The sequence below is a fragment of the Manacus vitellinus genome, unplaced genomic scaffold (assembly GCF_001715985.3).
Source record: "Manacus vitellinus isolate BGI_N305 unplaced genomic scaffold, ASM171598v3 scaffold_52_pilon, whole genome shotgun sequence".
Taxonomy (NCBI): domain Eukaryota; kingdom Metazoa; phylum Chordata; class Aves; order Passeriformes; family Pipridae; genus Manacus; species Manacus vitellinus.
In genome coordinates, this window is record NW_021940628.1 from 1,961,485 (window position 1) to 1,972,562 (window position 11,078).

Genomic DNA, 11,078 nt, shown 5'->3' on the forward strand with positions numbered 1-11,078 from the left:
GCCTGCAAAGATTCTGTGCAGAAACCTGAGCCATGGGGTTTTCCTTTCTAACTCAGTTGTCCTGGTAAGTGTAAACCAGAGCACTGAAAAACCACATTAAAATGGACAATTTAAAGGTATCATAAGCATAAATTAATGGAAGTAAACACAATCTCAGGCTCTGTGCTATCCAAACACCTCAACAGGACAGCCCTGCCAGCACAAACCCAAGAGCAACCTTGGACAACTCCCGCCAGCATGTTTGTCCTTCTGCCACCAGACACACCAAGGAGTGTTCCAGCAATAAACATCCCATAAACGTGGTGAAAACATCCTCTTGCTTTAATAATTAGCCAGTGGGAGCTGCTATCAGCACATGCACATGAAAGGTGAATGAAAAAGGCCTGGAAACCACCCACCACACAGCCCTTGCCCAACAGGATGGTGTCCCAGAGCTGTGGGGTGGGTCCCAGCTGAAGAGTGTGGACCACCTTGTGAAGGGAAAGGGAAAAAAGTCCACACACGAAGAGCTCAGAATAACGAAGATTTTAAGTATTTCCCCTGGAGTTTGTTTTTCTTGACCTCATCTTTCCACTAGAATTCCCATCTGGCAGAGCTGTTCAATATCTAACACACTCCATCAGTTCCCAGTGCTCATTAACAGCTGACATTTGTCATGTTTAGGAACCGACTCTCCTCTAAAAATTTTTCTTAATAGAGAAAAACCTGTGGCACATTGAAAGCTCCATGTCAACCTCTTCAAAAGAGACAGGAGCAAAGGCAAGTCTCCAGAAAGCTTCAGGCTGGTTTTCCCCTCAATGTTCCAGCTGATACCACAGCACAGCTTTTCTTAAGCACTTTGGGACCTATTCTACACATTTACTGCTAAAGTAAGTTAAAAAGTCACTAAAGATTCAGTCTGAGAGCAAAATAAGATTTAAGCACCCATTAAGAAGATTATTCACACTATTAAGGTCTCTGACAAGCAAGCTAACTCCTGTAATTCTTTCACAACCTTAAGAAGATTTTAAATAAAACATCCAACACCTTTCCCCTCCCCTCCAAGGGCAGCAGTTTGGCCCCTCATATCAGTGACTTCCAAACCACCTTTGCTCCTGGTGTGTTGTCAGTGGGTGAGCCCCTGGCACCACTCCTGTGTCTTTTCTGTGTGATCTTGTTCTCTTACTGCCACTGTAACTGAACTCCAATGTGTTTCCCCAATATCTTTATGAAAAAAGGCAACTTTTCTCATTAAAAAAAAAGTGACAAAATGAGCAAATCCCTCGTTATGTGCCATCTAAAACCATGAAAATGTCTTTCAGGAAGAGAGGGAACATTCCCTTCCAAACTGCACAGCTGCCCTCAGAGAGCTCCAAATTAAGCTTCCAGCACCTGTATCTCTCAGTCTTATCTTCACATGAACTCCACTGAGCAGTGTAACCCCTTTATTTGACTTTTAAAAGGGAATACTGTATCAAGTTAGACTTAAATTCTCAAATCACAACCTCCACACACACACACAAATTTAAAGAGTTACAATATTGAACAGCTTAGGCCATCCCTGCTACCTCAAAGAGCCAGGGCTTTAAACAAAACAGGAAAAATAGAGAAAAAAAGCAGAAGATCAGTGCTTATACCTGAAATTCCCTGAAACACAAAATGCCCAGGATAATTAGTCTATATTTCCCATGAGCAGATTGACATCAACACCACCCTGGGGAAAACCAACCTGAGTTACCCCTGTCCCCTCAGGAGCTCCATCACCTTTGTGCACCAAGTTCCACATCAGCTGAAATTCCTTAAAACTCAACAAGCTTAAAAAAAAATTAACTGAAGTCCCTGCATTTACTTGAGATCTGGCAATTACACCAGGGAAAGGAATGTTCATCAGCCCACTCAAGCAGCCTCTTAAGTTATTACCTTTCTGATAAGCCCCCACTGTGTCAGACATTTGACTGGAACAGCAACTGCCCATTTTGGGATGATGATATTTTTAGCCCTGTGATGCTGCTCCTGACAAAATAATTAGCAGACTTGTCTCACTTCCCTACAACTCTCGTTCATTGCTACCCAATTCTCACTGAAAAGCTTTTGGGAAAAGCTCTGGGATCTCCATGATGTATTAAAGTAAGTTCACAACTCAGCAGAAATTAATTAATTAAGCACTTCTAGTCCTTTGGAGAACAGAAATTATCCTGTGTTCATCCTTTGGGAGAATCAGATGAAGAAAGAGTCAGAACCAAAACCTGCATTAAATACTAACCCCCATTTTCTTCAGTGGAGAAATGAGCTTAATGATATGAATACAAAACCCTGGGATTATTGAGGACAGACACACACAGGACACTTCCTGACCTGGCCCAGGAAAATTAAATTATTCCCCAGTGGCAGAAGCCTGGCAACTCTGCTGCCCCTTTAACAGAGAGATCACGTTGTAACAAATCTCTAAATGATCAGCAGGGCTACACTGACGAAAATTTGCTGTGTAACAGCTTGACACATTCTTGCCATATTCTAGCAGGGAACTGGAGACAGACAATTAACTATACAGCACCAAGGGTTTCTTTTATAATGCCTGAAACTTGTTTTTGGGTATCCAGCATATAACCCTGGAATGGGCATTTTATATGACCATGGTTCTCTCTCTCTCTCTCTCTCTCTCTCTCTCTCTCCCCAGACTTCTTAAATTTGTTAATGAAGCACAGTGTGTGCTTTGGCTACAGCCCAAGAGACCTACTTCAAAATCTACCCCCCACCAAATAACAAAGCACCAAAATTATAGCAAAGAACTGCAAACACTGTCACTGGGGCTCAGAAGACAATTAAAATTTGCATCTTTGGCATTTAAGAATTTTTCAAATAAACCTTTGAATCTGCGTCACTTCTGCAGGTCAGAAAAACAAAGAGCTGTGTTTGTGGTACTTTATAACCTAATTTACAGAGCAAAGGTGAGCAGAGAGGAGCAGGAGAGCCCAGAGGAGCTTCAAGTCCAAATGTCAGCCCAAAAGCCACCACCTGGGAGCTTCGAGGTGCTGGTAAAAATCAGGAATACAGAAACCACAACTGCCTCCAAATCCCACTGCAAACAGCAGCATCCACAGAGGAGTGCACCAAGGAACAAAGAACCTGCCCAAAGTCCCCAAAGTGCCTCGAAAATCAGTGCAGTTTTGAGCCTGTTCCCTGCTAACAGCACGTTCTGGAGCTCTGGAAGGAAAAACGTTCTCAAAGACCAAAACTGGGGCTGGAATTTTTACTTTAGAGCAGCTGCAGGACGAAGGGTTTGAGGAAGGCTTGATCTCTCTACAGCACAAGCAACGTGAAACTCAGTGAGTGAAAGGCACCTCCCTGCCCCAATTCCACATCCCCTGGGAGATGGGATCCCAGCTCTGCTGTTCCAGAGCACAGCTTCCTCCTCTGGGACATTCTGCCTTATCTCCTGAAGCTCCAGGACAGCCTGGCTCACCAGGGTGGCTAATACATCCCTCTGAAAGGCTACAGAAACGGACTGATGCTTTGCTTTGATTTTATTTTTAGATAAAACCACGTAAAAAACTATTTCCTTTATTTCAGCAAAGCAGCTCCCCAAAGTACAGGGCAGCAAACTCCAGCCAAAATAGTAATGTTTCAACAGAGCCAAAAGAGCCTGAAGCTGCTCCAGTAGCTCTGACTGATCCCATTAGCTCTTCCCATGAAAATACACAGATATGACTTCACTCCTGGATTACACTCCTATATTTAGTTTATACCTAATATGGACATTCAGTGTTCAGAACGAAGTCATTTCCTTTCCTCCTGTAAGTTCCTTGCCCTTTGTCTGGCCAACAATACAAGGAATAAGTTTGAACCCTCAGAGAACTCACACACAAAGGCATTTGTAATTAATAGAGTTTAGCTTGTTTTTCACTGCAGCATAAACAAACACAGCATTCAGAGCCCTAAAAATCAGATTGTGCCACAAATGTGTTTGACTGGAATTAAAAAACTCCAACTACTCAAAACAAGTTTAAAAAAATTAAGTGTTATCTTTTTCTAGGGGAAAAGTATTCTAAATAAACCTCTGTTTAAACTCCCATGAAGATAATCATTCTGGGTTTGGGTGTTCTAACTATTAAAATATGCACAAACACTTAATACCACAAATGAACACCTACCACCTCTTTTAAGAGTGAAACTGTATTATTCCACAGTGAAGAATATGGAGGAAAAAAACCCAGACCTGATTAGGACAATAAGCTGTTTGTTATGGGTTATTTACAAAGAACTTTGAAGATAAAAATCAAATTAGATGGATGACAAATGCAGATGTAAATTATTTTTCCATGGACCGTCAATTTGCAACCAACCACCACCTTAATTAAATTTTGTTGTCTTAGACAAACTCAGTGTCTGCACTGGCAAACAAAAACCACCTTGTTTTCTCCCACGCTGTCCAGTTAAGGCTTTAGAGAATTCCACTGCTCAGTTACAGGGGAAAAGAGAACAACTCCCAAGAAAAGGCAACAAATCCAATTACTGACAAGTACAGTTATCCAGTCTTAAAAGCAGTTCTTGTGGATTTTTAAGTGGCATGTCCAGCCCAGCCAGAACTTGGAATTGGTGTAGGCACTGCTGTAAAAGTGTGCAGGCCTTGTGTTTGTCACATCACAATAAATGCCTCATTTAAAGAGAATCTGAACACACACTGGTGAGAAAATAACAGTCCAGGGCTTTTCTTGTCCCTTTCAGCTAATGAACACCTTTAAAAATCAACCCTCAGAGTTCAAAAGTCACTTCCCAGAGTACATAGCTTACTGTTTAGCTAGAAGTTCAAGGAATTCCCAAATTAGATTCTTCCAAACACAGATTTCTGTAAGGGACAACTCAGCCTTCAAAAATCCCCAAGTGCAGCTGCAGAACCAATCACTTCTCTGCTCACTCTGTTCCAACTGAAGACAGTCAGTGCTCACATCAGGAACTGCCTTTCCATCCACAAGCTGAGGGCAGGCTAACCAGGGAAGGAGTAGACAGGGACACTGAGTCACTTCAGGCTGGGAGGGTGATGATTACTAACTTCTTAGGATGCTAATACTGTCCCAGACCTCCCACCCACTTCCTACCAGTGAAACCCAGTTTATGTAAGTGTTCCTCATATCCCTCTGTTACTTCTCATCTATCTCTACCTACAGACAAGGCTCTCTTGAGGAGGATTCTCCTTCTCTTCCTACATTCTCCCAAGAATGCTGGTGTTCAGAGAGGTCTCCCCTGCTTTGTGGACTCCTCCCTGCTCACACCCCCAGTCAGTGACTGACACACAAAAGCATCAGGACAGGGCTCAGATCCCCCACAGCACCCAGGCCCTGAAGTTTGTCCCACACCAAGTGCTCTGGCACACAGGCTGTTCCTTCCCCTTCGAGCCTTCCATACACACCCTGAGAAATCCCAGCTGGGAAAACTGAGGACAGATTTGTCTTTTACAGCAGTATCTGTGTTCCAGGAATGCATCTGTGGCATAGAGCACTTGTCTGAAGCACGGAGTGAGTGACTCACAAGCACCACTGCCCATGACTGCACAGCCCAGGATGATCCACAGCCTGCCAAGGGCCAGGAGCTGGAATTTGGCAACTCAGACAGCTTTCAGACTCCTTTGAGGGGAAAAGGAGGAAAAGTGCACTAAGTGTTTAAGACTTATTTCAGCTGCAAAGTAAAACACAAGTTCTCTTGACAATCAGAGCTGTGTAGATGTTAATCATTGGAAAGGGGAGGATGGATCCCAGGGAATACAACCATTACTGCTGCAGTGTGCTCAGAAGCAATTCCTGACTGAAGGAAAGCTAACTCATCTGTGTAATCCCTTTGGAAATGATTGCTAGCAGGTTTTAATGTTTTGCAAAATAATTAACATTTACACTTGATACCAACTCTGTACTTTTAACAATGCTGTACCAAGTGCACCAGTTTCTGTCTGAGCAATCAGATTCCAATCAGAAAGCCAAGGATGTTTGTGGCTGTGAGAACTTCCCCAAGCAGAGTTTAAAGGAATACAGTTTGCTGGCCACTGAGCACGGGATACAAGATGGTTACCCCTCAGTTTATAAAGGGCTCCTTTCCAACACCCCAGTGTTTGCTCACAAGAGACACTTTGCTGTCTATACCAGACACTTATCAAAGGCAGGCTGAGGAGGTTCTCAGGTGCTGAGGTTATTACATCAAACCCTCCAAAGGATGATCTGCTACGTAAGGAGGAGACTTATCTAATAAGATTATCAAGCAACAGCCCTGCCAAGGCTATCTCTGAGAAGCAATGTTGCATGTCTCCAGTCCTGTTATTTCCTTGTATCAACGTGCCTTTAAACTGTACAGCTACACTGAAGGTGAAAAAAGGGAAAGAAACCTGCTGACAAACAGGACCATGGGGTGGTTTGTTATAAACCACCATACAGCAGCTATAGGACTCCAGACTGACACATCAGAGCTTACGTAAGGGAATGAGCAGAGTGAGACAAAGGCAGACCTGAATCCAGGCAAAGCCCAGGCCTGAGCTCCCATCCAGCTGCTGCTGGAGATGCAGGATCCACACATCCCCTTCCTGAGCTGAACAAAACAGACCCAGGGCCCGGAAGACAAACAGTTCACCTGCCAAATCTCTGTTTAATTCAGATATACAAAAATGTAGACAAGCTTCTCTTACAGTCACCGGGAGTGTTTCAGAGTGGGGTATTTCTGAAATGTGAAATAGCAGGGTTTTTTTCTCCTGACAGTACAGTTCACAGGTAAACAAATAGTAGACACTATCTGATTTTCAAAGCAGGTGCCCAGTTTCGCAATGATCTTTGAAAGCTGCCAGAAATCCGAGGTCTAATTAATTTGCAAGTATACACACATCACCCAGGGGAGAGGAGAGCACCTTCCTCAACAGCTACCTACATCTAGTCTGACCCATCTCGTGCCAGTAGACTGTGAAATCCTTGTTTGTTGAGTCTTGTTTTTTGCCTTTGACACTGAACTCGCTGACCCTGCGTGCCTTCACCTCGCTGTTACAGGAGGGTGCAGTCCCTGACTGCCCTCCAGAACACCAGGGCTGGGCTTTCAGCAGCTCCATCCCCGTGTCCTCTGCACACTCCCATGAAGGAGCTGCACAAGGAGTTTTGTAACTCTGTCCTGTGACTTCCCTGTTCTATTTGACCAGGTCAGTCCACCACGCTTTTTATTTACAATAAAATTCCACACATGATCAACTAAGCTGCAGCTATTATTCCAAGTGACCTACACAAGCTGTGCTCAGATCACAGCACTCAAGTTTCTGTGAGCACACTCACCACAATGCAGCCTTCACTACTCCCAAATGCCACTAGGGCAGAGAAAAATATTCCTGTTAGACAATGGAAGTGGGCCTCCCTCATGAATAAAACATGGAGACATACAAGGAAACTAAATGAAATCAGATACATCACTGGTTTCTCCTAATCAGCTCTCAGGAGAAAAGACTTGAAAAATATTTACAGCTGGTCTAAAAGAGACCACAGGCAGCCCACCGGCTCTGTAATGAAAAACTGCTGAAACTACTCATTGTGAGGCCAAGGAACAGATCAATCACCTCCCTTTCAGCGCTGTAACATATTTTCCTACCTAAGCACCCTAATTCTGAGGGTAGTTACCATCACAGGCAACGAAAATACAAATAACAGCAGATTGATACAGTGTCTTTGGAGGAAAAAAAAAATCGCTTTGCTGGTGACAAACAGCCCCACGTAGTTCTTCATAACTGAACCCAGCCATGTGTGTGCTCCTCCCCATGCTGTGCCCGGCCTATTTTGTTACTGATCACAATTTAATGAGGTTCAAACCCAACGTCTTGGGCTCGGAGCCAAACCCTTTCTCTCCTGCTTCACAGGTTTGTTTCTCAAGCTTTAATCCGTACCTTTGTTTCATCTCAGTCTGGGCTGCTAAAATCCTTTGTGCTCAGGTCATACAGTTCCCGCCCTTGGGCCGCGGGCGTTTGGCAGAGAGCTGGATTTTGGTCAAGGAGCCTTTCCACTACCCCTGCCTGAAGAGCTTCGCTGCCCAACCGAGAGCCCAGACACTGCCTGAAAAGTGATCGGCCACGTCGAGAAACACTCGGTAAATTCAGATTTGTTTTTTTTCTACATTGCAACCACAACCAGGTGAAAAACTGCAGCAGACACTGAGCTCCTCATTTACAGGGGAAAAAAATGACTAAATCAAAATCTAGTGCTCCCCTCTATAGACATTCCATTCAATAACCATATTCTGCTTGCATTTGCTGAGGTGACCACCTAAATGAGTCAGAAAACGAGACTTTTATAGGCTTTACAAAAACACTACCCTGATAATGCTTAACAGCTTCCATAAGGTGTGGGACAGGCAACAACACCCAGGTGAAACAACTATTTTGGTCTGTCTGCTGGGGCGGGGGGGGGTGTTCTTCCTCTGAAGGATTTTACAGGGAAATAACCTTTACCTGAACATCATGAGGGCAGACAAGAATAACTTCTTTTTTTAACCTGAACTTCATCCCAAAGGCAGACAGTGTGTAGCAGTCACTGGGAAAAGCTTTCCTTGAGGGAGAAACAACTCACTGACAATCCCAAACCCATGCCAATAAAGAAGTGAGAGGGACAGAAAAATGTCACTGATTATCCCCTTTCATACAGTCTCAACCTTTATTGGTCCAGATTAAATCAGAATGAACACATCTTTCTCACAACTATTTTTACAACTTCTTCCATGCCACTCCTCATGCATGAAATATTCTCTTTAAACACACCCACAAAGGTTATTTCCCCTGCCCCCAAATCCTTCTGCCATCAATCACTGCTCTAAGTTGTTTAAAAATAAGAAAAAAATCAGCCAGTAAACTTTAGGACAGATAAGTTGGCATGTTATATTAAAGTAGCACTGCTATAAATAATGCAAAGTAATCTGTAACTTAATTGATGGAGTTGTAAGTTCTAACCTCTACACTAAGAGCCTAAATATTCTGACTAAAATCAGGTCTAGAATCCTCCACTACTTTCCCTTGGTCCCATTACTGCCTCTTGACACGATTCAAAACTATGAAAGGGGGAAAAAGTCGACGCTTTTAGAGTATAAATAAAACCTATATTGAATAATTTATTTTCAAAGCTCTACCTAATCTGCTGGAAATTTCCATGTTTGTCATCGTGGCTTTCACACAAAGCAATTCCCAAGATCTCAGATGGAGAGATCTCCGATTTTCTCACTGCAACAGAAAGAAACTTCACCCGAAGAATTTAAATACTTTTCCACAGAGCCTTTTCATTAAAGGGCGTTTAAGCACAGAAAAGAGAAGATTAACACCAATTACTCTGTGCACTTTTGATACGAAGTCAAAAGTAAGATGCTGCATCACCAGAGCCCCGGAGGATGCAAAATATTGCATCATACGGCAACAAATAAATGCAAAACATGTGGAGATACCATATGGTATCTCCGCCAGATAAGGGCAGTACAACACATGCTCATTCTTCTGGTTCGGATAAAAAAACTGGCGGTCGGTTTCCGACACAAAAAGTAGACTTTCTTAGGCGGGGAGCGAGCGGTAACTCGGTGTTTTTTGCCACCTTTCCGCCGCGTCCCGGGCGCACAAAGCCGGGCGACGACCCCGCGGGGGGCGATGCTTTTGTGGCGAGCTGAGGTTGTCGCTCGCCCTCCGCCGCTGCCCGCGGTCCGGCCACGCGCGGGCCGGGCAGAGAATCTTCCGGCAAAACGCACAACACTTTTTTCCCCGGAGTGACTTTATTTTTCCCCCCCCCCCTCCGCCGGGTCCGCGCTATCGCCCGCTCCATCTGCGCGCACTGACTCAGCCGCGGCTCCCGCACCCCGCTCCCGGCGCCGGGCACACGCCCTCCTTCCCATCCCTCTCTCTCTCTCCCTCTCATCTTCCCCCTCGCTCGCTCCCCGCTTTTGTGCGCGGCGCCCGCACCTCAGGGGTTGCTCAGAGAGGGGTGCCGGGCGGAGGGTCCCCAGAGAGCCGTGAGGGGGACTCGGAGCGCCCGGGCGGGAGAGCGGCGGGGCGAGGGGAGGGGGGGGCGGCGGAGCCCAACGGTCGGAGCGCGCGCGCCGCCCGGCGCCCGCTCGGGACCCCCCCCCCCTCCCCATCCTCCGCTCCGCTCCTTCCCTTCCCTTCCCTTGGCCGTACCTTGACGAAGAGCTCGATGACGGGCTCCTTGTCGCTCTCCTTCAGCCCGTTGACCGGCACGGAGAGCGCCATCTCCTCCGCCGCTTGCCGCTGCCGCCCTGCAGCCGCCGCCGCCCCGCTTAGCCTCGCGCCGCCGCCGCTGCTGCCACAGCCGGGACAGCGACACCGCTCCGCTCCCCTCCGCCCGCCCTGCGCGCGCGACTGAGGGCGGCCCCGCCCCGCGCCCGGAGCCCGCCGGGGCCGCGCGAGGGTGGGCGGGCCTCCTCGAGGGGGCGGGGCCTCCCAAGGGAACGCAGTTGGGCCGGCTGGGCTGAAGGGGCGTGACCTCCCTGAAAGGGGCGTGACCTCCTCGTGAAGGGGCGTGGTTGTACGAAAGGGGCGTGGCCCCACCGAGGGGGCATCGCTGAGGGGGCGCCGCCGGCCATGGCGGGCGTAGAGTGCCCTCAGGGCCGGGGGTTCCCCTTTGGGACGTGGGGTCCCCACTGTTCCCCCTCATAGCGGCGGGGACACCTCCCTGTCAGCTCGGGACGCCCCCGGCGGTGCCCGATGACCTCACGTCTGGGAGCGGCCCTGGCGGGGAGGTGGTCGGGGGGGGGTGTGTTTCCCCCCACCGTCGCCTCAGCCCGCCTCCCCGTCAGGGAAAACTGTAAAATGTAGAGACTCCCCCACTCATGGACCCGCCACGCCAGAGCGGCACAAACAGCTGCTTTCCTGGCTGCGGGGAAAATCCATTCCAAGAGGCAGCAGAGTTTCCAGCCTGGTTTTTCCCTCACTATTAAGGTCAGGGGCTGAGGAGCCGGACAGAAAATCAGTGCGGGAGAACTGGGCAAAACACTGGGATGAAACGAAACCGAGCTTTTTTTTTCTTTTCCCCCAGTCTTTTCACCAAAATAGCACGGCCTGGGATCACATTTTCCCCATGTGGCTTCGCGCCTCGCGG

At 47.0% G+C, this 11,078-nt stretch overlaps 1 protein-coding gene across 1 annotated transcript in view; it reads right to left on the bottom strand.

Moving 5' to 3' along the window:
- The window catches only part of CLIC4 (chloride intracellular channel 4), a 29,544-nt gene extending 19,297 nt beyond the window's left edge, over positions 1 to 10,247 (bottom strand). Inside the window, exon 1 of the mRNA XM_018081363.2 lies at positions 10,139 to 10,247. Within this exon, the coding sequence (XP_017936852.1) occupies positions 10,139 to 10,210 (72 nt within the window). The 5' untranslated portion in view covers positions 10,211 to 10,247. The remainder of the gene's footprint in view (positions 1 to 10,138) is intronic.
- Positions 10,248 to 11,078: the final 831 nt, after the last annotated feature.